We start from the raw sequence: 27,324 nt of genomic DNA on the forward strand, positions 1-27,324 counted from the left end.
TTGTAAGACTATTCCACTTTACATAAAAGACTACCTTATTTTGGAATTTCATTGCAGTACCAAACATGCACAGATTTTTTTTTCTTGTCACTATTCCCTAAGCAATGTGATAAAGCATCCGTTTGCATCGCATTTAAACTCTCTTAGGTGCTTTATGTAACCTAGAGATTATCTGAAGGATAAAGGAGGCTGCAAATTATATGCAAATACTAAGCCATTTTATGCAAGGGACATGATCATCCACAACTTTTAATAACTACAGGAGGTCCGTAACCAATCTCCCATGAATACCAAGAGATAGCATCCTTGCCTTGACATTGATGTTTTCGTTAAAATTTCAAACATTTTACTCTCACTATAATAAGCTGCTCTCTTTTTTTAAAACCATCAATATTTAAAAGGCCTTATAGGACAAATGTCTTCAATATTTCTGGTACTCTTTATACTGGTGTGAATCCAAATTTCCATCTCCAAAAATTTTCTTTCAATTTGAAGCATCCTTTCACATACCTTTAGTATAAATATGCTGGCAATTCATTTTCTCAACTCTTCAAAAATGGTTTCAGGCCCAGCTCTAGGCATCTGCCTAGATTGCCTTGGACCTAGGCAAGTGTCACACTTCTGGGAAAAAGCAGTCAGTCACTAATGGGCATTCTGGGCCTGGTTTAATGCCAAATTTGTGTCAAAAATACTATTTTTTTAAGGTAAGTAGGTAAGGCCGGGAACTCTGACTGGAACACACCAACATGGCCTCTAGGCACAGCAGATTGCCCAGGAAAGGGAGTCTCAGGATCTACTGGGAGCTGGGAACAGCTGAGGGCATGTTTTACAGGGAAGGAATGACTTCTAGGATCTTGCATGAGCCAGGTCATGGCATCCACAAGTAGGCAAGGGTAGGAAGGGGGGAAACGGTAGGGCATGTCTGGGTCAGGCCAGGCTCTCACCCACATGGGAGAGCAGGGCTGGGCTAATTAGTATTGCTCACCAACACCCACTTGCACATGTCAAAGCTGTGGCTGGGGGGCACACCTGGCTACACTAGGCCACAGAACCTGCCCACAAATGTCAGAGAATGGGGTAGGCAACATCAAACTGGGCTGCAGCAGCCAACAGAACTGGATCTGGGTGTCAGATTCTGTAGAGGAATTATGGGTTCCCCTCTGAGGGACTACAGCACACTGGTTTACACAGAGAGCTGGGGATGGTGACCAGCCTAGCCAGGCTGACCACAGAGCTCAGCTGACAGGAACCCACCTGACATTAACAGTATCTGGGGCTAGGAGCAGGCCAGGCAGGGCCAATGTGCAGAACCTACTAGCACATGCAATGTCTCGGATTGGGGACAGACCATGCCAAGCTAAGTGCTGCCCCCGCTGGCAAGCGTGAAATCTGGGGATAGGAGCAGGCCTGGTAGGGAATTGGGAAATTCCCATGCAAGGCCACAGCTCCTGCTGGAGCGCACAAGAGCCTCAGCTGATGGCAGGCCAGGCCAGGGAGGGTTGCAGCACTCCAGTACTTGTGTGAACCAAGTCTGGGGACAAGCGGGACTGGGCCCTGCAGGAGACATGAAAATGTGGCCCATTCCTGGCTGAGCTAGATTGTAAAACCTGCCAGCAAGAGCTGAGTGGACCATGTTAGGCTGGGTTGAAGCAGGAACAAAACCAAAGACTAGGAATAGGCCAGGTAGGGAAACTCGGAACGCCCCTGCTGGGCTACAGGAGCTGTGGGTGGACCAGCTTAAGCAAAACTGCAGCACCAACTGGTGAGAGCTGAAATGGGTGCGAGCCAGCTGGGCTAGGCTACAGTACCTGCTGTTGAGTGCCAGGACTGAGGAGGGCCAGTTATGCCAGCCTGGGCAGCAGCACCTACCATCACATGTAAGATCTATTGCTGGGAGTGATCCTGACAGGATGAATAGCAAAACAGGTTGGACAGTTCTGGCCAAGCTTTGCAGCATTTTCCTAGGTCTGTGCATGAACTAAGATAGATTTTCTCAACCAAAAGACCTGCTTGTGGCCTGGGAAAGCAGTGGAGGATGGCCCAATGCCTTGGGACCCTGTATCTTAGGGGAAGACCAGGAAGACATTCCTAGCTCCTGGCTTTGGATCAGCACAGCTCCAGCTGTTGTGGCCATTTAGGGAGTCAACTAGCAGTCAACTCTCTCTGCAAATATCTACCTTTAAAATAAACATAAGTAAATCTTTTTTTTTTTCAAAGGTCTAAAAATTGTCCTTGGTTACTGTTTTTGAAAGCTCTTTCCACTGGCTATAGAATTCCGGTGGACTATGCTTGCTTTCTCTCTCTCCACTTTATTTCATTGTCTTCTGACTTACTGTTTGAGGAAACAACAGCAGAGATCCTTTGTGCTTACGTTGCCTGTAAAGTGTCTTTTTCCTCAGTTTTCTCTGCAGGTTTTTTCTTTGTCACTGGCTCGGGGAAATCGATATTTCCTGGTTCAATTTTCCATACATTTATTTGCTCAGAATTTATTTCTGAACTTCTATATCTGGTTTATAGTTTTATCACATTTTAAAAAGAAAAAAGAAATCACTCTCTTTTCCAGCTACCACCTGGGAACTTTCTCAAAACATACATTAGTCATCTGTTTAGTATCTTCTGTTCATTTCTCCTGCAAACTCTTCCCTTTCCTTCACTTAATATACTTTTCATTGCTACATCTTCAATTCACCGATTTTTTTCCTAGTCTCTAGCTTAGTGTAGACACCATCTAATATTTTTATATTCTGAAATTTTCATTTCATTCTTACATTTACCAATTCTTTCTTCATGTTCACATTTTCTGCTAGGTTCTAATACTCAGAATTACTGGTTTAGACTTCTGAACCCAACTTTCCTATCATTTCTGTATCTATTTTATTGACTCTGTTCTGGTTCTTGTTATATTCTCCATTTTCTCAACTATCTAGCCACTTGTTATTGTTGGCTTATACCACCCCAGCAATCATCCCTTGTTCAGGCTGTTGAGTTTCATCAGAAACAAGTACAATTTAATATTTAGCCCCAAAGCCAAGGAAAAACCTATGTAGATTTCTGAAGCCCTTCCTGTAGATCTTTCCTTCCTGGTAGCTTGACCCTTACATTACAACCATGGAAGCATCCTTTTGCTACAATCTCTGTCAAGTCTGCAAGATCATCTGTGTTTTCCTTGCCCTGTGCTCTGAAAACAGCTTTAAGAATGAAGCTGGGAAAAAGTGAAAGTCTACTTAGTTTTCCTTTTTCTCAAGAATCAGTCTGGTGCTGTCTGGTGTGCATGATTGGAAACTGTTTCATGTATGCTACCTTTTACTTCAACTTTTCTTTTACTTCATCACTGACACAAGCTACCTAATGTGCAAGGTTTATTTATTTATTCATTTAGGTTTATTTGTTTGAAAAGCAAGGGTTACAGAGAGGGAAAGACAGCAGGATTTTCATGTGCTGGTTCAATCCCCAGTTGGATGCATAGCTGAAGCTGAGCAGATCTGAAGCCAGGAGCCAAAAGCTTCATTCAGGTCTCCTACATGCATGTATAGGCCCAACCACTTGTGCTATTTTCCACTGCTTTCCCAGGTGCATCAGGAAGGAGCTGGATTGGACATGGAGCAGCCAGGACACAAACCTGCATTTATATGGGATGCTGGTACTATAGGTGGTAACTTTACCCACTATGTCACAGCACTGCCCCCCACCATTCTTTTCAAAAGCCTACTTCATAGAGTGCTATGGTACAGTTGGTTAAACTGCCACTTACAATGCATATCTATGATCAGAGTGCCTGGTTTGAATTCCAGCCACTCCACTTCCCATCCAGCTTCTTGATAATGTACATCCTGAGAGACACGAGATGATGACTCAAGTCCTGAAGTGCCCTCTACCCCCAAAGGACAGTCAGGTGAGATTCCACACTTCCGGTTTTGGCCCAGCCCAATCCTTTTGGGCCATCTGGAGAGTAAATTAGATAAAAGATTCTCTCCTCTGTCACTATGCCTTCCTAATAGACTCAAATAAACAGCCATCTGGAAGCATACTTCATAATGACGTAGACAGAGAACTAGTATCTGCACACATAAGACTGAAAATAGATCTGCTGGCTGCACACCCGTTTCTCATGCGCATGAGCCCTGTGTGTGCTAGATGCCATGCCATGTCAGATGCCCACAGAAAGAGACGTGGAGGTGAATAATACTCAAGCCCCATCCAAACAGACTCCTTTGCATACTGTTAGGCCCTTCCCCAGGCACCACCCCCTGCCCTATAAAAGCACGGTCCCAACAGGGCTAGCAGTCCTTCATCTATGAAAGGAGGTTGCCTGCACTCAGGACTGAGAATGTGCCAGCTATTTCAATAAATCTTATCCTGTCTCCTTTATGTTCATCTCTTCTGTGAGTATTTTCTGGCATGGAGCCAAGAACTTGGACTAAGGCTTGCTGATGATGAGTTTCCCACAAACATATGAGAAGAGTCATTTTGGAGAGCACTGAGTTTTTTATGTGAACTGTACTTCGGTGTCTCTGCCGTGCGTCTCATGTGTGTTCTTTTACTCTCACTGCCACGATCTCTGGAAAATAGGTGGCATACTCAGCATGCAGTTAGGTACTGCTGAGGAAGTTCCCTATGGTACTGTGCAGCTTCACGCTGGCAGCAGTTCGACTGCTTCTCAGCAGGTGCAGAGATGAAATAAAATATATATTTATGGAACAGCTTTTTTTTCTTAAAGCTAGTAGATCTCTATGATATAGTCAATAGAATACTAAGGTGCAGGGTAACTTTTATAGATTAAAAACTGTTTCATAAATTGCAAACTTTACATTTTTGTAATGTTTCCTCTGCATAACTTATGCAAATATATAACACATAGACATATATGCATATGTGTTTCTTAAAATGCCTAATCCTTCCATTAACACTTGCATTTTTTTAAAAGACAGCAATGTACGTTATGATGCAGATTAATAAAAGCTTTGTTAGATTTTAGATTTTTGTACTTTTGTATCTATGTCTTGTGAAATGGGAATGACATAGGTTCAAATATATCTAGCAGGTTTTTCCTTCTCATAATAGAAGTAAATAATATTGGTTCTGTCACCAAATATCTTCATTAGTGAAATATTCCAGTCAAAAACTCATTTATTGAAACAAACATGAGACAAATTTTTGGCTTGAGTCTGAAATGCAAAACTTTCTTGGTAAGGAAACAAGAAAAGCACAGAACAAAACTATCTCTTCGAACTCAAAATGCAGCTAATGTCTATTAATCTGTTGGTTATCAATGAGCTGAAAATTCAAACCAGACAAAATAATTTTATAGCAGTAACATTCAAGATCCACTGGCAAATTAAAATGCATTTACTGTGTGCATAACTGAAGCTGAGGAGCAACCTCCATAAACACATATCAACCATTGTGGGTGCATGGAATTGACTGTTTTTAGTGAAAGCCATCAAAACACTGTACTCACTTTTGCTCATATCTCAATTTTTTGATATCTCAGACATACTAATTTCAGAGCTAAATTTTAAAGCATTAGAAAAATAATTATTTTAGTTTTTTTCTTACTAGTGTACTTCCTGAACGATGATAAAACCTAGTTTAGTGCGGTGCAAAAGAATCAAGCCTCCAGTTCCCAACCTATGGTTAACTGAGGTCTAGTTAAATACCTCTTTTTTAGTGCAAGCAACAAACGAAATTGCCTCCTGACCTGCGGGTATCCACTTAACAAAAGAGGCTTTTGCAAGGCAAGCACAGGTGTTACCTTTCTTGGTTCAAGTAAAATTTGATGAATGAGTCCACAATATCAAATAACACTAAAAGTACTAGAAGTGTAATCAAGCTCATTTATTTCATTAAGCAAAGAACATCTAACTAAGAAAAAGTTCTGAATAGAAATTAAGATATTTGTATGATTGACCTTAGGAAATTTTGTCCAAGACTGTTTAATTAACCCTTTTTTTTGCTATATATTTTGTAGTCTAAAAGTAGCAGAGATGAAGTGTGCATTTGTACATGGGTGCTCCCTATTGCTCTTAATTGCTTTAAGAGTTCTTCTAAAATGATAGCAAAAGCAACAGAAATGATACTCATTAGAGAAAGGAACAGAAATCACAAGGGCAAAGAGAAAAGTTCTTTGTAAACTACATTTTCCTTTTCCTCTACGGAAAAAGCAAATGGAACTGACACATCAGTGCAGTTACGTCTCAGAAGCATTTCATTTTGCACACATGAATATGTGTGTCATCAATGGTATACAATCAAATTTATATACCACTATGTAACTAATGCATATTTTACTTATGACAATGTGGAAAAAACACTATATAAAACCAAATTTTGATTTATGTAACAAAATTAGCAATAGCAATTGTTTGCTTTTCCTATAATGTCAGTGAAAGCTTTAAACCAAAACATAAATAAAATGAAGATAACACCCCCTCACACAGAATTAGAAGAGCTTTTAAATAACACAAGGGGCTGGCATTGTGGCATATTTCCTTAAGCCTCTGCCTGTGATGCTGGTATCACACAGAGGGGCCAGTTCCAGACCCACCTGCTCTACCTCCGATCCAGTTCCCTGTTCATGTGCCTGGGAAAGCAGCAGAAAATGGCCCAAGTGCTTGGGCCTCTGAACCCACATGGGAGACCTGGAAGAAGCTTCAGCCCGAGGCTCCTGGTTTCAAGCCATCTAGGTAATGAACCATATATATTCTCTCTCTGCATCTCTTTCTCTCTCTGAAACTCTACCTTTCAAAAATATAAATCTTAAAAAACACACAAAAAACTGAGAAGAATTTAATAATTTTTAGACAAATAATGGAAGTGTCTCAGGTACCAATATTGCTATCTCTGAAAGCAAACTGAAACTCATTGACAATGTGCAAGCCCACATCCTGCCCATCAGAGCTAATTAAGGCAGTAACATATCTGACATCCTGAAATGCTTGCAAATGCCAACTACGTAACAATGGATAAAATTTATAAGATACAAGCCCAGAATACATTGTTTATTTCAAAGTACACTATTTCTATGCATTCCTGCCTCTTCTTCTTTTCTTTGTATTTAAATTAGGCCCTAATGGGACCCTCCTTGTGGCTCAAGGGATTAAGCTACACCCCAAGAAGCCAGGGTCTTACATGGGATCCAGTTAGTCATGGCTGCTCCACAATCCGACCCCCTGCTAATATGCTTGGGAAAACAGAAGATGGGCCCCTAGACCTACTGGGAGATTAGGATGAAGCTCCTGGCTTCAGCTTGGCCCAGCCCTGGCTGTTGTGGCCATTTGGAGACGGAGGCAAAGCATGGGAGATCTCTTCCACCCTCCTCCTTCCTTTCCCTAACTCTGCCTTTCAAATAAATTCAAAAAACACATTTTTTTTTCAAAATTCATTTTTTTTTAAAGATTTATTTTTACTATTTTTTTATTGGAAAGGCGGATATACAGAGAGGAGAGACAGAGAGGAAGATCTTCCGTCCGATGATTCACTCCCCAAGTGAGCACAACGGCCGATGCTATGCCAATCCGAAGCCAGGAGCCTCTTCCAGGTCTCCCATGCGGGTGCAGGGTTCCAAAGCTTTGGGCCCTCCTGGACTGCTTTCCCGGGCCACAGGCAGGGAGGTGGGTGGGAAGCGGGGCTGCCAGGATAGAACCGGCGCCCATATGGGATCCCGGGTGTGCAAGGCGAGGACCTTAACCACTGTGCCACCGTGCCGGGCCCCAAAATTCTTACTGTTGTCTTACCCACGTAGGTTTCTGGAATTGTTATTGTCCTTCCATACTTAAAAATGGTGCATTTGGCGCAGCACAGTGGCTCTATTGGCCTTCAGTCCCCCTCCAAGTAATGGGATCCCATATGGGCACTGATTCATGACTCAGTTGCTCCCGTTCAATCCAGCTCCCTGCTTGTGGCCTGGGAAAGCAGTTGAGGATGGCCCAAAGCCTTTGCACACATGCGGGAGACCTAAAAGAGGCTCTGGGCTCCTGGCGCTGGCTCAATTCAGCTCCAACTATTGCTGCCACTTGGGGAGTTAACCATCAGACATATATATCTTTCTGTCTCTCCTTTTCTCTGTAGATCTGCCTTTCTGATAAAAAGAAATACATCTTTTTAAAAATGGTACATTTGGGGCCTGGAGCGATGGCGCAAGTGGCCTTGCATGCCCTGGGGTCCCACATGGGCGCCGGTTCTATCCTGGCAGCCCCGCTTCCCACCCACCTCCCTGCCTGTGGCCCGGGAAAGCAGTCCAGGACGGCCCAAGGCTTTGGGACCCTGCACCCGCGTAGGAGACCTGGAAGAGGCTCCTGGCTTCGGATTGGCATAGCATCGGCCGTTGTGCTCACTTGGGGAGTGAATCATCGGATGGAAGATCTTCCTCTCTGTCTCTCCTCTCTGTATATCCGCCTTTCCAATAAAAAAAAAAAAAATTAAATAAAAATAAGTCTAAAAATGGTACATTTGGTGCAACATTTAAGTGATCACCAGTTGGAATTCCCATTTCGCACACAAGTCCTGGCACCTCTGGTTTCAAATCAGCTTACTATTAATGTGCACTTTGGGAGGTACCAGGTGATGGCTTAAATACCTGGATTCTGCTACCCATGTGCGAGAGCCAGCTTGAGTTCCAGGTTCCTGCGATTAGCCTGATCCAGTTCTCGCCTTTGATGGCATGTAGGGAGTCAATAAGTAGATGAAAAGACCTGTTTCTCTTTCCCTCTCCTTCCAATAAAATGAAGGGAAAATGTTGGTGTCTGCCATCTTATTGCAAGAAAAAAGGAACTTATACAAAAATTTTAACAGGCAGCACCTATATAACTGGGATGCTGCAGGGAAACATGCTCTTTACTAACAGGTCCTTTCATACTAAGTATCCCCTTGCTGAGAAGGTTTATAGCCACGTCTAAGACTTGATTTCATCCTCATAGCTGCTGCAAGCTACACTCATCTTCTCCCAAGAACACAACACTTTCATCAAGCCTGAGCAAGTTACCACTGGTGGATTATTTAGAATAGTGTTTAAAGACACAGTCCAGAGTCATGCTCTCAAGTTCACAAACAAGCTGTGTAACCCTCTAGGTAAGTCCTTGCATACATTATTTCAACCTCAGCTATACAACTGGGACAAATAAACGTTTTGCAGAAATACTCTAAGTGCATAAAGCTTCTGGCATTCTATAAACACTTGGTAAGAGAATGGACTAGCAGTTGCCTCAGCTGCTGGTGTGAATGTGGCATTTCAGGCTTTCTTTATTCTGACTTTCCTAACCAGTCTATCTAATCCTCTGCAAAGTAAACCACATTTTGCAATTTCACTTCAAGTTTTTTTGTTGCACTGTTTTCAGTTCGGGTTATATCAAAGTATTTGAAATGAATATTATCTATACATTAACTAAATAAGTAGCATATTACTTTGATATGATTAATTTCAGATCAAATCATCCTGGATGATAGATAGGCTTCGTCATCAATGTTTATTAAATATTGAATGTTGGGCCCGGCATGGTAGCCTAGCAGCTAGGGTCCTTGCCTTGTATACCTCAGGGATCCCATATGGGTGCTGGTTGCTGGTTTGTGTCCTGGTTGCTCCACTTCCTTTGCAGCTCCCTTCTTGTGGCCTGGAAAGCAGTACAGAATGGCCCAAAGAGCTTTGAAACCCTGCACCCATGTGGCAGGCCGAGAAGAAATTCCTGGCTCCTAGCTTCGGATCAGCTCCGCTCCAACCATTCCAGGCACTTGGGTAGTGAATCAGTCGATAGAGGAACTATAAATCTGACTTTTCAATGAAAAATAAATGAAAAATAAACAAATATTGAATGTTTATTTTTTCTAAATGAAGTATCTAATTAAAAAGCATCAAATTGACTTATCAAATATTCAAAGAAACAAGAGAACTTAAAGGTACAAATGTTTTTTTAAATTAAGATTTTATTTATTTATTTTATTGGAAAGCGAGATATACAGAGAGGAGGAAAGACAGAGAGGAAGATTTTCCATCCACTAATTTATTCCCCAAGTGACTGCAATGGCTGGAGCTGAGCCAAGCTGATCTGAAACCAAGAGCCAGGAGACTCTTCTGGGTCTCCCAAAAGAGCACAGGATTGGGCCCAGTGTGTTGGCCTAGTGGCTAGTCATCGCCTTGAAAGTGCCAGGATCACATATGGGCGCCAGTTCTAATTCCAGCAGCTCCACTTCCCATCCAGCTCCCTGCTTGTGACCTGGGAAAGTAGTTGAGGACAGCTCAAAGCCTTGGGGCCCTGTATCCATGTGGAAGACCTGGAGGAAGTTCCTGGCTTCCATCTTCAGATTGGCGCAGCACCGGTCGGTTGTGCTCACTTGGGAGTGAATCATCAGACGGAAGATCTTCCTCTCTGTCTCTCCTCCTCTCTTTATATCTGACTTTCCAATAAAAATAAATAAATCATTAAAAAATAAAAAGAGTGCAGGGCCCCAAGGTTTTTGGCCATTCCCGACTGTTTTCCCAGCCCACATGCAGGGAGCTGGATGGGATGTGGGGACACTGGAGTTAGAATCTGTGCCCATATGGTATCCACTAGGCTACCACGCCAGGCACACAAGATGGGGTTTTAAACCCAGGCCATCCAATAGTAAAAGCTCAGTCTTAAGACAGTGAATCATTTTTCACTTCCTTTTGTTCTGTTTGGAAATACATTATTACATGCTTTGTTTTAGAAAAGAAGCATTTTAAAAATATTTTTTTGTTTGAAACGGTGAGTTACAAGGAAGAGAGACATAGAAATCGTTCATTCATTGGTTCACTCCCTAACTGGCTGCAATGGCTAGAGCAGGACAGACCTGAAGCCAGGAGCCAGGAACCTTTTCTGAGTTTTCCACATGGGTGCAGGAGCCCCAAATCTTGAGCCATCCTCCACTGTTTTGCCAGATCATAAGCAGGCAGCCAGACTGGAAGCAGAGTAAAAAGGGTGCCAACCAATACCCACTTGGAATGTTGGTACTGCAGGCTGACGCTTAGCCTGATACATCATGGTGTTGGCCCCTAAAAGAAGCATGTTATATTCTCATTCTAAAAGTATCTCTTGCTTTTGTGGGTAATCCCCAGAGTACCTGGGACCCTGCCATCCACATGGGAGGCCCAGATGTAGTTCCAGACTCCAGGTCAAAACACAAGATCAACAGATATCCAGGTAAACATGTATATACAGATATTCATCCAGAGGAACTGTATAATGGAGACCAGCATCCCAAAAGGAAAAGACAATGCAGCACTCATTTCTACTCCCAAATAAAGGCAGGACTGCCAATAAAACTGTTAATTATACCTAGACAATAGGACACTGGACTTTTGTTTTAACCATTGTTTATAACTACAATGCATGATACACTTAAATAACAGAATGAAGGACTTGTGACTATTGCTGAAGGACTATGCTATTATAATAATACAGGGAAATACAACTGAGAGGAGAATGGGGAGGGTTGAAGGGGAAATCCTTTAGCCTATGGAGCTGTATCAGGAAAAACAAAACAAAAAATATATACATATATATATAATATATATACATATAAATACACATAATATTATATAGGTGTGAATATATATATATAATATAAAATATTCTTAGACTTTACTTGTCCAAAACTGAAGTCCAGCCTACTATCTACGCCAAAGTGCCAGCCCCAGTGCTACATGTTTTAGCTAACACTTACTCTTTAATATTCCAACTCAGGTTTTATCTCCCCAGTCTAGAATAACCCTATCTGACCAGTCTGGATAAAATCCTTGTCTGTTCACAGTAACCTGTGTATAACTGTTCTACCATCTTGTCACGCACTGGTCCTGAAGCTTAAATACAAAGTCCTAAAGCTGTATTATCCAATGGAGTAGCACGTAGTCATTGGCATAGCTATTAGAAGTTAGAAATCATATAAAAACTTTTAAATTTTGATTTCTCAGAAACACAAGCCACAACACAGGTATTCAATTAGTCACACATGCCTAGGCAACTACCATACTGGAGAACATATAGATAGACTATTTCCATTATTTCAGAAATTTCTGTTGGACATTACTGAAGGCAAGGACTGGATGCACCTTCATATGATGCTAGACTCAACTAAATGTTCAGTAAATGTTTCTGGAATTAATGAATGCATGCAATAACAAAAACGACCTATTGAGAAATTAACAAGTCTGCCTACCTCCGTAGCCTCCTGAAGGCCAGCAATGTCTCCTTCCTTCTGCACCCACCCCTAAGGCTCTCACCCCTAAGGCTCTGCACCCACCCCTAATGTCTCTCCTCAAAGCAGCCTTATTTAAGAAGTTCAAATGTTCAGATTAGTTTGGCATCAGAAGTTCTTAGACTACGTCTCCAGTTATACTTTGTCTTCCTTTACATTAGGAAATGAGGTCAAATTCCAAGTCTCTTAGGATGGCAGTTTGCTCTAATACCTCCTGATTTAGAGATTCATGGACACAATGAACACGAAGGAAGTGGACAGCGAGCTTAAGTTGCAAGTTGGGATTGTAAATGAGACCTTACAGCTGTAAGTACTTAGTTTCCTACTGCTTCATCTCCTTTATCTGTTGGCTTTGTGTGTATGTTCAGGCAGGATGTATGCATTAGTTGTGATTTACACATTTTCTTAGTGTAATTGTGAAAATTCTAACTCAGGAAGAAAACACACATGTCTAGGTTAGCAACACAATGACGTGTAAGGCCAATATCTTCTTGTTAGTTTAGTATCTTCCACTGTTTTATAATATGTACGCCTACTTTTATATTTATTATTATTCTTTTCCATTTTTGCTTTAGATAAAAGCAGTTTAATGCACATATTGTAATGGATTACAATTATGCAGGTCACAGATACCACAGTTATTAACCCAAACGATAATATAAGAATTTCATAACATAAGAATTCGTCCAAAAGATATTTGAACATACTCCTCCTAATCACCAGCAGGCTTTTCAGCAGAGCTGATAAAATGATTATATCAGACTGGGAAACCACATGACACATGAAATAGATTCTCTTTACTTGCAGAAGATTTGCATGCTACTTCAGATGCTTATACTGAACATCACAGTCACGATTTCAATCTTTGTTAATTTCTCCTGATCAGTTTTAGGCAACCTCAAAATACAGGCATCTCAAATAGCTTGCAGATAAAAGCAAACTTTTATTTACATAAATAATGAACTATATTCATTACTGATTCATACTGATTTTTGAATTTTGAATCACTTAAATATGTTTAGCTGAGAAACACTAATTTTAGAATAACCTAAGTAGAAATATTGACAGAATAATATTTTATCACCAAATATTACTGTTAAATTAAGCACAGATTCTGAAAATATTCAGATCATACATAAGAAAATCCTTGTGCTGGGGTACCTCAAAGGTGATTCTTTCCTGTTAACATCTGAACAAAAACACCTAAAACTTGTCAACCATAAGTCAAATTAATCTTCGGAATTGTGTTAGCCATAGGATGAAAAAGTCACGTCATCTCCGCAATGAACTTCACTTTAGTCAAAGAGTAAACATACTTCCTCTACATCAGCTGCAATCAAGGTATTAGCACAAGGCACTGATTGATTATCCTGAGAGCCGTTGCTGAGAAATGGATGTGTGGCACAGGTTTTTATCACTGTAGTCTGCAAAAAGCCGAGTCTCTTGTTTAGATATCCTAGCTGTAATGAGTGACATTATTAGGTAGTTCTTCCATTTAAATGACATACGGGTTTAAGTGTATCAGCACCTTATAAAAAACAAGCCCTTTCAATCTGATGATTCCTCTCCCTGCCAGGGGTACTTTTTCTGTTTATAATACAAGTGGTAATAGAAGACCAGATGGTTGTGACATTTAGCTTAAGGTAAATGACATTTAAACAAACAGAAAAACAGCATTAGGATACTCAGGGATTTGAATTATATCTTAAATAAAACAGTACACATAGAGGACTGTTAGTGTTAACTGTATCATGTGACCATTTTCTAACACTGTCTAGTTAGTTAGACTACTTTTCAGGTTCTCAGTCTCATTTAATTATTTTCCAATATATCATGAGACAACTTCATTACTGCCATACTGGAGCATTTTCAAGTTCTCCTTTTAAAAACACTATAATCCTACTGAAAACATTTAACCAGTTATTTCTAAATGAAAAATTGTTCTTATAATAAAATTTCTGCCAATAATGATGATGTTATTAATACACAAAGAAGCACTATATTCTTTATCTGTCTACTCTATTGCGGTAGCAGACCTTATTTGATGGACATTTCTCTAACACTAGAATCTGCAGTTTCAAGGACAAGTGAAAATATTTAAAAGGATTGATTTTTGATGGCTTTAGAATAAAGTGAAAAAATAATTCCATTAGTCAATGCCAATGCTTTCCACCAACAATATAAAAGACTGCTATGCTAGGGGCCACTGCGGTGCACTGTGGGCTAATGCTTTGCCTGTGGTCCCAGCATCCCATGTAAGTGCTGCCTCGTGGCCCAGCTGTTGTAATTCTGATCCTGCTCCCTGCTTAAGGCCTGAGGAAGGCAGTAGAGGATTGTTTGGGTCACTGCACCCATGTGGGAGACATGGAGGAAGCTCAAATCTCCTAACTGTGAATTAGCTTAGCCCTGACTGTTGCTGTGGGGAGTGAGCTAGCAGATAGAAAACTCTCTATCTTTTCTTTCTGTATAACTCTGCCTTTCAAATAAAAATAAAATAAATTCAAAAAAGGAGATTGCGGTGCTATAACCACAATTTTCACAACTAAATCCCACCAATAAGTGAATTTTCAATACAAAGATGTACTAAAAGTTTTCATCTCTGAAGCACTTTAAAACAAAATTATTGGAGCAGCTTGGGCTACTCCTCTGGCAGGACACAGTCCCTGCGGGTAAGCACAAGAAGCATAATAGGAAACAGTACAGAATAGGCCGTGGAAAGTATCCCACTGGCATACATTTGGCATGGCTCGGGGAAGACCAGGCTGTACCAGTTCACATCAACCACTGGTGAATCCAAGCACCAGAACAGAGTGTGGGTCAAGTAAGGTTTGGTCATGATAAAAACCAGTATATCTTACGGAATGCCAAGGTGAGGTGACCTGTACTGGATGTGGCCGCAGCACCCAATAGCACCCATGATAACCAGGAGGGAGGGGGCAAAGCCAGCAGGGGGAATGGGGGGGGGGAGGCTGCCCTGCTGGACAGCTACTCTCACTGGAGAGCATCAGCTGGGATGGGGGCAGACCAGACTAGGCAGGGCTACAAAACCTGTGCACCTCATGTAGACTAGATCAGGGAAAAGCTTGGCTGGGCTGATTATTCCTACTGCTGCAAGCAAAAATTAGAGTGAATGAGAGTTGTTTGGGCTTAGCCGCAGCATCAGCTGGCAGAAGCTGGCACTGGGAGCTAATTCTGTCAAGTTAAACTGCAGAACTACCTGGAGAGTGCATAATCCGGGAGTGGGAATGGCCTGGGAGGGAAATAGTGGGTTCTTCCCTCTTGGGTTACAGCTCGCATGGGAGGGCATGAAAACCAGGATAGGGCCTGGGGTGGCTAGACAGAAAGACACCCTACAGCATGTATGTGGGCTGAATAATCGGGCTCGTTGGGTAGAACTAGGCTTCAATGTCCATTGACATGTATGAGGGCCAAATGGGATGTGGGAAAGACTGGACTAGTCTGCTACACGTACTGGCAAACCAGGGTAGGGGGCGGGCCTGGTGGGGGTTATTGTGGGTCGCTCCAACTAGGCTGCAGCTCCCACTGGTTTATGTGAGGGCCGAGTATGTGCTGGGCAGAACCAGGCTGGACTGCAACACCCATTTGTTCCAGTGGAAGGCAGCGCTGGAAACAGAACTGACCCAACAATTGCAACCACCAGCTGATTGGGGCAATGGACTGTGCCGGGCCCTGTGCTTGTTAGAACACACAAGAACCTGGTCTGGGTTCACCTCAGAGAAGTTTCTTTAGGATCCCCTCAATCGAACTGCTGGACTCAGAACCCTAACCATGAAAAGAATGAGGAGAGAACAAATCAATCAATACCCCAGCTACATGTTGGCTGTGAAAAACTGGGCAAATGAAGACTTTAAGATGGACTATGTCAATCAGTGGATTCTTCAACGACCTCATCGTGCTTGGAATGGCGAGATTGGCAGCAATTCATAACTGTTGAACTATCAAAGCCACTTAAGCAAGACCCTCGGGGCAGGCCCCACATCAGGGACCTGGGATGGGTGGGAGACTGGGTGGGGCTTCTCCTTTTACCGCCCCCTCTACCACTGATACAGGAAAAAAATGTGGAAATGATAGTCTTACCCACTTTCCTGTAGCCCTTGGAACTTTGTGCCCTAATTAATTATGTAAAGATTGTCAAAAATAAAATTAAAAATGGAAAAAAAAATGATTCATCATTTCACAATGAGCCACCAGTGGAAAACAGAAGTTCATGGGCAAGGGCAAAGTTTACAAATCACATTATTTAACAGGTCAATCAATAAAAGATCAAAAGAACAAAATGTCAGAATTGTAAAGAAATCTAAACGCCACACATATTTCTACTGAAATGCAGACGGCTCTCTTTAGCAATTAAATGATTAAGTACCAAATATTTCAGTTTTTAAAGATTTTTTTTATTGCAAAATCAGATATACAGAGAGGAGAAGAGACAGAGAGGAAGATCTTCCATCCATTGATTCACTCCCCAAGTGGCTGCAATAGCTGAATTTGAGCCAATCCAAAGCCAGGAGCCAGAAGCCTCTTCCGGGTGTCCCACATGGGTGCAGGGTCCCAAAGCCTTGGGCCATCCTCAACTGCTATTCAGGCCACAACACAGGGAGTTGGATGGGAAGTGGGGCCACCGAGATTAGAACCAGCACCCATATGGTGAGGACTTTAGCTACTAGGCTACCGTGCCAAGCCCAGTTCCAAATATTTAATGGTGCTCTACTCATCATTACCAAACCACGGCAGCATTTCTGAGGCATTAAACATTCTCTCAAAATGAGATGGAGGCTTACCAATGTATCTCAAGTCCACCATTCCTTTGAGAGATTTTATTTTCTGGATAAAATTTAGTACTTCAAAATGGTAAGTCAAGTTGTAGTTAGTAGGATTTCTAATCTACCTAATAAAAGGTTGAAAAATACCAGATAAAAGTCATTAAGAGAAACAATCAGCACTTGGCTCTCCTAGTACACAGTAACAGGCACATTCCAATACTTCCTGCCATGTCACCTTCAGATAGCATTTGCTTTAGATACAGCTTAGCTTTCAAGTACTCTAGGAAGAATAGAATGAACAAAGATTGGACATAACTACCATTTACTCAATGGTAGCATTCAGTTATTTTCTTGAAATTTTATATTATCATGCCCTCACTTAGAAGAAATTTGGAAGTAGAAGGTAGTAGGAAAAAAACTAACATAGAATGAGAATAAAAACTAGAAGAAAACAGTCAGACCTTTCATATTCATATCCATCCATGTTACAAGTGTTTTTTAAGTATCTATGCCGAAACAATTTACATTCTGGAAAATCAGGTACAATCAAAACAAGTCCTTGCCATCAAGACCCTTATATTGTAAAGCAGGGCTCAGCAAACATGCTGTAAGGGGCCAGAGTGTCAATCAGCCGACGCTAAGTAGATCACATAATTTTTGTCACAAGTACTCAACTCTGCTATTTTACTGAAATCAGACACAAGCAATATGAAAATGAATGAACATGCCTGTCTTCAAATAAAATTTCAATTACCAAAATGAAAAAGAGATCAAGATGATGGTATAGGGTGAGGACATGTTAAAATGGATAGAGAAGGGTTAGTGGAGGAGGGGCAGAAAGGGCACGATCCCAGGCAGTGTGACAGCAGAGACACACCTGGAGCCCCACGGACACAGGGAAGCAGCACAGAGAGCAGAGCTGCACTGGGGGTCAGGTGAGATGGGGAGATCCCCAGGAATACAGGAGCTGAATCAAGCCATAGAATTGTAGGTCCTGTTGATGTTTTAAAATATGATTACAGGCAGAAGCAGAGTGGTGAAGCCCTTTTGGACATGTGTGGGAATGGAGTGGATTTCACAGCCCAGATCCTCACCAGTGCCACATAAGGTACCATTTTGAGTTGTGCGGCAAAGCCCATAGGAGGGAAACTAGCTGCTCATGTGCTAAGCTAGGGGCTAGCTCACCTTTGGTTCAATGCATTGCACTGGTCTCACCAGAAAAATAATACTGACTTGGCGTCCCACAGGCTCCACCCAGAATAGGACAAGGCTACCCCCAAACCTAAGTACCAGCAGGTTCCAATAAGAAGAGACATGGGAGACCCAGAAGAGGCTCCTGTCTCCTGGCTCTGTATTAGCTTAGTTCCAGCTATTGTGGCCATCTGGGGGAATGAAACAGTAGATAGAAAATCTGTCTCTCTTTTCTCAGTAAATCTGCCTTTCCAATAACAATAAGTACATCTCAAATGTTAAGTGCTTCTACTTCCAAATGTATTCTTTTGTTAAAATAGTAGTTTCTAACAGGAAGCTCAAAATTTCCTATAGCATATGCAAAAAGACTCAAGATGTTTAAGCTGCTTACAATTTTTTTTAAGATTTATTTATTTTTATTCGAAAGGCAGATATACACAGAGGAGGAGAGACAGAGAGGAAGATCTTCCATCCAATGGTACACTCCCCAAGTGGCCACAACGGCTGGAGCTGAGCCCATTCAGAGCCAGGAGCTCTTCCAAGTTTCCCACATGGGGGCAGGATCCCAAAACTTTGGGCCATCCTCAACTATTTTCCCAGGTCACAAACAGAGAGCTGGATGGGAAGTGGGGCCGCTGGGATTAGTACCGGCACCCATATGTGATCCCAGCATGTGCAAGGTGAGGATTTTAACCACTACGCTATCGTACCGGGTACAATTTGTTTTTTTAAGAGGTCATAAATTAAGCTAATAGCCAATACTCAGCTCATAACCAGCGGAAGAAGTTCAGCCTTCAGTTACATCAAAATAAAGAAAACTCATTTCAATCCTCTTTAGGGGCAGCTTGGTTTCCAAATACTGAAAAAAAAATAAATATGGTGTGAAACTACTGCTTGCCATATAGTCTTTTAGAATTCTGAAATGAATAAAATGATTGCATATCACTTAACAAATGATTTGTTTATACTGTCTTTTGCCAACTTAAAACCAATGCTATCTCTTTCATACGCTAAATATCTCAGATGGGTTTACAACCGAAACTTTTGGTATTTTTCTCTCCAATGAATCCTACATATATGAATAACAAACTTTTTTTTTCGGCCTGAAATTCAAAATGCATTTAGCACTAATCATCTCAACTATGCAGATCAATAATGACCTGATTAGTAAAGGAATATCTTTATTTTCTAAGCAATACCGACTCTTAAAGGCACTTAATGGGAAGAAGCAGTACCAATGTGTTTTTGTGAGAGCTGAAAAGACAACCCTCGGGAGTAGAACCTGCAAACAGTACAGGTATCTTGTTAGGGAACTCCAGGCCAAGATCAATTTTTGTTATAAATCACCTATACAATTTTTACAGCTTGACCAAGCTACACCAGGAAAACTGGCAGGAGGGAAGTCCTCGAAAAGACTCAGTCTTCCAGAGAAATGCTGTGCCAATCAAAAGAAAAACACATTTTAAGGAGATACAAATGAATGAGACATGAACAGTAATAACCAGACAGGCAGGGGATAATCTGAGAGAAGCAGTGGCAGGATGAGGAGTAGATTCTGCAACCAGGCTATCCATTCCAGAACCTCAATTCCTCTCAGTTTCAAATTGGGAAATTTAACTTTCCCCTTTGATTGATTTTCTGTTTACCAAGTTTAATTTTACCTGTCTCATTGGTTGATAGTGTGATAATTAACTAGGTTTGTCTTTGTAACAAGTTGATATAGTACAAAGTAAACACATATTAAGTGTTGCAAAGCTTTTGTAAATTTATAAACAAAACAAAGGTAACAGAATACACCTTGAACAAAAATGGCAGGACCCTCTATTTCCACTCATCAAACATCTACAAATTAAACATTTTTCTTGTATAGAATATTTTAAATATCCTTTACCTCACAATCAGTCCTCTGGTTGGCGTGATTATTCAGATGGGACTGAGTTTCATTGTCCTGATATTCTTTGTCCAATAACTCATAACAAGAAAACCACATCAATGATGGTGTTGAAATTTATACAACAAGGATGTTCTATTGTACTCTTGAAAAAGTTGTACATACGTATATATCTTCAGATATATATGTGTGTACATATACAAGTGACTGCAGCAGCAGGCTTGTGGTGCAACAGCAAGTCACCACTGGGGACAACTGCATCCCTTACCAAAGTGCCTCATTCTGGGCCTGACTGCTCCAGCTCCAATCTGGCTACTGCTAATGCAAACCTTGGAGGCAACAGATGTGGACTCAACAGCAGAGGTCTCTTGCAAACCACAAGGGAGACCCAGATGGAGATCCTGGCTCCTGATTTCAACCTAACCCAGCACTAGTTGTTGCCAGCATTTGCAGAGTGAATGAGCAAATGGAAGATATCTGTCTCTCAGCCTTTCAAATAAAAATAAATAATTTTGGGATCCAGCGTGATGGCTCAATCCTCACCTTTCAAGCTCTGGGATACCATAGAGGCACCAGTTTGTTTCCTGGCTACCCCAATTCCCATCCAGCTCCCTGCTTATGGCCTGTAAAAAGCAGCAAAGGATGGCCCAAAGCATTGAGACCCTTAAACCACATGGGAGACCCAGAAGAGGCTCCTGGTTGCTGGCTTTAGATTGGCTCAGTTCCAGACACTGCAGCTATTTGGAGAGTGAACCAACAGACAGAAGATGTTTCTCTCTTTCTCTCCTCTCCATAAACCTGATCTGCCTTTCCAATAAAAATAAATGAATCCTAAAAAAAAAAAAATAGTGTTTTTAAGTGACAAAAATATCTCACAAATTAAAAGGTATATGAAGATAAAAAGGTATAACTAAATGTGACATATGCTTCAGTGACATAACATCACACTATCATCTTTAATATTAGTACCATCAGCAAAAAATAATGTAAGTTTAACATTATAGCAATAAGCATACAATAGTTGCAGAGCTGAGTGATATATTCCATTATGGCTCATAAGCAAATAATGCATTATTTGATGAACTACGGATCAAATTCACTATGGCGGAGAATCCAGATGGCAGAATAGGGTAAGGACACGTTTAAACAGACAAAGAAACATTAGCAAGTGTGAAACAGAGAGGCTACATTCCAGGGCAGATCAACAGCAGAGGTACACCTGGAGACTGACAGACATGTGAAAGTAGTGGACACAACACTGTGGTGCTGCAGTGACCAAGACCCAGTGGCATTCAGCAAGTGGCAATCTGAACTGCACTGGCAGCCAGAACTCCACCAGCAACCAATGGAAGGGGCATTCACCAGGAGCTCAGGAGGTAAACCCAGAAAAAGAACTGCCCATCCTGCTGGTCCATTTGATTTGACCAGAAGCAGAGACAGAGCAGCAGGCCCCTGACAGGCAGTGCGAAAACAAGGTGGATTTCACAGCCCATTATGCCCACTAGAACCAAATTCAGACCCATTCTGTGTACAGAGGCAAAGGCTATGGGAAAGGACTGTGCATGCACAAAGCTGGGAGTGAAGTCATTTCTGGTTCAGTGAACGGCAACAACATGGCATCCTAAGCTTCCACCAAAAATAGATTGGGGTAGCCCTTAGGCCTGATAGCCAGCAGATCAAGAACTCTAGTAGTGGCACATCAGGCGACACTTTGTACAGTGTGACAAAAGCTTTAAGAATGCAGGCACAACAGTGAGCTGTGCATGCAATGAGCTGTGAGCAAACTCACTGAGCTCAGTGCATTGCACTGGTCCCACAGGGAAAATAATACCAACTATGGCACCATATGGATCAAAATAGGTCTGTGTGGCCCTCAGACCTAACGTTCAAGAGGTTCCTAGCTCTACAGGATTCCTGGTGCCAGGCCCAGCGTCATGGCCTAGCAGCTAAAGTCCTCACCTTGCACATGCAGGGATCCCATATGGGCAGCAGTTCTAGTCCCAGCATCCCCACTTCCCATCCAGCTTCCTGCTTGTGGCCTGGGAAGGCAGCTGAGGACGGCCCAAAGCCTTGGGACCCTGCACCCGCGTGGGAGACCTAGAGGAAGTTCCTGGTTCCTGGCTTTGGATCAGCACAGCACCGGCCATTGCGGTCACTTGGGGAGTAAATCATTGGACGGAAGATGTTCACCTCTGTCTCTCCTCCTCTCTGTATATGTGACTTTGCAATAAAAAATAAATCTTAAAAAAAAAAAAAGATTCCTCTTGCCTCCCTAATCCTGGAATCCTGGGAATTGCTCAAACTAGAAGTGGAAGAATGGTTGTATAGATAACAGTGCAACTTTAAAACACGATCACAGGGGGTGGAGTCTGGTGAGTCCAGAGGTGGAGCTATGGAGACCATGGTGGATGTCTAACATAAGAACCCAGACCTGGAACTCGCTGGATGGAGTGGCACAACTGACTGTAAACAAAGAACTGTGTACCAAATACAATAAGTAATATCGAATTGTGGGTGACACAGCTTAGAAGCCTGCCCCAAGGAGAATAATCTGGCTAACCAAAAGTGCAATAATCAAGAGTGAAAGAAGAGACAGAGGCACAATGAATATTACTGAAGACTCCCTGAAAAGGAACAAAACCCTTTGCCAACCTCAGAGTTCACTGTGGAAGACATAGAGAAAATGGGGGACACAGAGTTTAAAATACTCCTTATAAAACTTTTTACCAAAAACAAGAAGCACATAAAGCAGACATTCAAGGAGTTCAAGGAATGTCACACTGGAAATGAATCAAACGAAGGCAGATACTTCAGAAATGAACACAGTGGAGCAAATTAAAAGTACAGTGGAGAGTCTCCAAACAGAATGAATGAAGCAGAGGAGAGAATCTCAGAATTGGAAGATATTTCCTGTCACCGGGGAACAAACTAAAAGCTGGAAGCAGAGCTGCATCATGCAAAAAAAGAGTATTCAAGAACTGAAAGACACTATTAAAAGGCCAAATATAAGAGTTATGGGAGTCCCAGTAGATGCAGAAAGAAAAGCTGAGTTTGCAAATGTATTTAATGAAATAATCAAGGAAAATTTTCCTAATCTGGAGAAAGAATTGGGAAACAACATCCAGGAGGGGCACACACAGAACTCCCAACAGCAATCTTCTTTTGACCAAAAGCAATCTTCACCATGACACATGATAATCAAACTCACTTCAATCGAAGATCCTTATGTGCACGTGAAAAAAATCAATTGACATTTAAGTTCACATGAGACCTCTCTAAGGAAACTCTGTAAATCAGAAGAAAATGGAGTGACATATTCCAGATTCTAAAAGAAAAAAATTGTCAGCCCAGGATAACATACCCAACAAAACTTTTTTTTGTCTTTGAAAATGAAATAAAATTCTTCTACAATCAAGAAGAGTTAAAAGAATATGCCTCTTTCGGGCCCGGCGCGGTGGCGCAAGTGGTTACAGGTCCTCGCCTTGCACGCCCGGGATCCCATATGGGCGCCGGTTCTAATCCCGGCAGCCCCGCTTCCCTTCCAGCTCCCTGCCTGTGGCCTGGGAAAGCAGTTGAGGACGGCCCAAAGCTTTGGGAACCTGCACCCACGTGGGAAACTTGGAAGAGGCCCCTGGCTTCAGATCGGCATAGTATCGGCCCGTTGCGCTCACTTGGGGAGTGAATCATTGGACGGAAGATCTTCCTCTCTGTCTCTCCTCTCTGTATATCTGCCTTTCCAATGAAAAAATAATAAAAATAAATCTTTAAAAAAAAAAAGAATATGCCTCTTTCAAACCTGTCCTACAAATAATAAAGATCTTCTTTTGACAGAGAAAAGGAACAGCGCCCACCAAAACCAAAGGCAAATGCAAAGAACATCTCAGTAAAATAACAACAGAAAACTGAATCAATGAACAACCCATTGCTAAAACGACAGAACCAAATTACCACCTATTTGTATTAACCTTGAAAGTAAATGGCTTAAACTCATCAAACATCATAGATTAGTAGACTGGATTAAAAAACAAAACCAGCTATTTGTTGCATATAGGAGACACATTTCACCAATAAAGATCAGCAGAAACTATATCTCATGGTTTTTGATCTTTTTGTTAGTTTCATCTCTTCAAAACACTTTCTTCTGATTATTCAATGACTCGTAGAACATGTAGTAAAATCATTTTCTTCAAGAAGATTCTTGATTTTCTTTTTCATTTATTCAATGATATATTAGTCATTCAGTAGCATGTTATTTAACTTCATAGTGTTGTTAATTTCTTTTTTTCCCCTGCTGTTTATTTTGTTTTGTGGCTTTTCATTTAAGGGCATGTATAGTAACTGTGCAATCGAGACTGTCAACCAATTAGCATGCTATTTAACTTCACGGCATTGTAAATTTCTATTTTCTTCCTATTGTTGATTTTGTATTGTGGCTTTTCATTTAAGGGGATATATAGTAAGTGTGCAATGGAGACTATCATATCCAGATGTGAGGATACAATGTAGTATGCATCTCTACTTCCAGAGGAAGATGGACTCCCAATGAAACAGTTTACTATAGCTTGACAATAGGACAATGGACTCACTGTCATTGTCCATGTCCGCAATAATGCACATATAACTGTTTATGAAAAACTATACTATAGTAAAGATATAGGGAAATTCAGTGAGGGGGAGGAAATTGGGGAGGAGATAAGGGAAATCCCAGGACCTATGGAATTGTATCATATAATGATAACAATCAAAAGAAGTAAAATTTAAACAAATCCAAATTATTTTTAAAAGCTAAATGGCAAGCACCGGTTTTCTCAGAATTTCTACCAGACAGTCACCAATTTTCTGCCAGAATCTCTAACTGCTTTTAACTTTATCTGCTTTTTTTCTTCCATCTGTAAAGCTCCTTATTCTTCCCTTGCTGTTCATAGCCTTGACATGTCTGAAGAGCATCATTCGGTTATATTGTAAAATAATCTTGCATTAGGTTTTGTTTCCCATGGTTAAACTGAGGTTGTACATATTTCTCAAAATAACACCACAAAAATGACAATGACCTCCTTGTTGCATTAATTCATGGGTATATGTGTTATTAATGGTATTGATTTCTCAATTAACATAATATCTGACAAGTTCTTCACTAGGATATTACAATTATTCCCTTTATAATAAACATTCTAGGAGAAATTCTCAGAGACTGTGAAAATAGCTATTTCTTTTCAAATTTTTATTCAGTATTATAACATCTACCAATGACCTTTGCATACAATAATTATTTCTGAGACTCTACATAGCTTTTAAAAGCAAATATTTCTGTAATGGTCTAACTGTTCCTTAACATTTAATCACAGTTGAACTTTATTGAATGAATCATATTTTAACATGCAAAAGAAACTAGAAGTTAATTTCTTCTGTCAGTATATTCAGCTCATGCTAGTCATCTAGGATACCAACAAATAACATATCTGAAATGTTACTTACATAACTATGGCTTTTAAAGAAATCCGATGGACTAGTGGTGAGGATTTTGTCTCCTTCCAAGCCAATCACTCTTTTACAAATATTTGATCTTGGGTCACTTGGGCTTTTTGCAATCACAATGTCACCTCTGAGGGGGGAAAAAGCGAAAGCATCACCAAATGTTATTAAGCATAAGCTGCTTTAATATTTTTATAAAACAACAGAAATCCATATTCTTTAACCTCTTATGTACTGAACCTCCTACATATTTTCTAGCTTTGAAGACTTTTCTGAAGAATTTTATAGGTCAAATCCAATAATGAGAACAACAGGAAAGTTACCTAAATTTTCTGATAGTCTTAGGTTTTATACTTCAAATTTTTTTTAATTATTTATTTGTACTACAGCCACTGTGCATTGCTTCTGTATGCAACTTTTAGACTTAACACTATTGAAAAACAACTCCACATAATAAACCAAATTAGCTAAATACACTTTTCTGCCCAGGCCAGCATTGTGAACCTGTGGGTTAAGCCAATGGTTACTCTGTCTGCATCTCATACCAGTGGGACAGTTTAAGTCCCAGCTATTCCATTTCAGATCCAATTTCCTGCTGACACACATAGAGAAGCAACAGATTAAAGCCTAAGTACTCCTGCCACCCACGTTGGAACTCAGGAAGGAGCTGTGGGTTCCTGCTTTCAGCCTGGCCAGACCCATCTCTGGCAGTGCCACCTGGGGACTAAATCACAAAAAGACCTCTGCTGCATTTTGTCCGTTTCTCTATCACTCTTTCAAATAAAAAGTCCTTAATTTTACATATCACTGTTCAAATCTAATGCACAATAAAGAAGTAAAATCATCATTTAATATGTTATATGTTAAATAACTCCTCTAATTTACAGCAGAATCAAAAAGACTTACATTTGATGAAAGCATTGAAAGAAGCAAATAAAATGTTAAGGCTGCATAAATTACATATTTAAAAGGATTTAACATATTTGCTCATAAATTGCACCTAATTCCAGATTATGATGCTATGTGTAAGAGATATATGTCAAAATGATGTCAAAATGTAATAAAAAGGAACACTAAGCTTAAAACAACTGTTATCCATAAATATTAAAGTGAGTTGAAAATAAATTACTCCCATAAAAAGATCACAAGATAAATAGAAAATATTTAGTATGAGATGAAACACAAAATCTTTCCTAGCATCTAGACCAGAGGGCAATACATAAGGATTCTTATGGAAGGGAAAAACAACACGACAAGTTTTATCAGAGTAGTAACTTTCTTAAAGATTATCCACTTGAAAGAGTTACAGAAAGAGAGGGAGAGACTGAGAAAGAGAGCGCCAGACAGAAAGATCTTGTATCTGCTGGTTCTGTCTCCACATGACCACAAAGATCAGGACTTGGACAGGCCAAAGCCAACATATGGGATCTTCTTCTGGGTTTCCCATCTGGAGCCCAAACATTAGGCTACCTTCAGCTGCTTTTCCCAGGCCATCTGCAGGGAGCTGGATCAGAAGAGGAGCCACTGGCACATGAACATGTGCACCTATTGGGTGCCAGTGGTACGTCATGAGGCGGTTTGACCAACTATACAGGAATGCCAGCCCCAAGAGTAATAATTTTTTAAGGCTATTTTTGATAAGAGATGAAATGTATTAAATCACCACATCATTAAATGTTGTAATTTGTAGCATTATAACCTTGCCTTCTTTGGAAAACAAGATAAACTATTCCCTTGTCAATCAATTGAAGTCAGTGGAGCTGTTTGGACAAATAAATTTAC

General features: G+C 40.9%; 1 protein-coding gene across 8 annotated transcripts in view; it reads right to left on the reverse strand.

Moving 5' to 3' along the window:
* The window catches only part of IMMP1L (inner mitochondrial membrane peptidase subunit 1), a 68,410-nt gene that overhangs the window by 3,058 nt on the left and 38,028 nt on the right, over positions 1-27,324 (reverse strand). For all 8 annotated transcript variants that reach the window (XM_040980033.1, XM_040980032.1, XM_040980029.1 and 5 more), the window contains one exon: positions 25,546-25,672. In XM_040980033.1, coding sequence (XP_040835967.1) covers positions 25,546-25,672 — 127 coding nt within the window. The remainder of the gene's footprint in view (positions 1-25,545; positions 25,673-27,324) is intronic.

This window comes from Ochotona curzoniae, unplaced genomic scaffold, assembly GCF_017591425.1.
Source record: "Ochotona curzoniae isolate NIBS_2020 unplaced genomic scaffold, NIBS_Ocur_1.0 contig_3432, whole genome shotgun sequence".
Classification (NCBI taxonomy): domain Eukaryota; kingdom Metazoa; phylum Chordata; class Mammalia; order Lagomorpha; family Ochotonidae; genus Ochotona; species Ochotona curzoniae.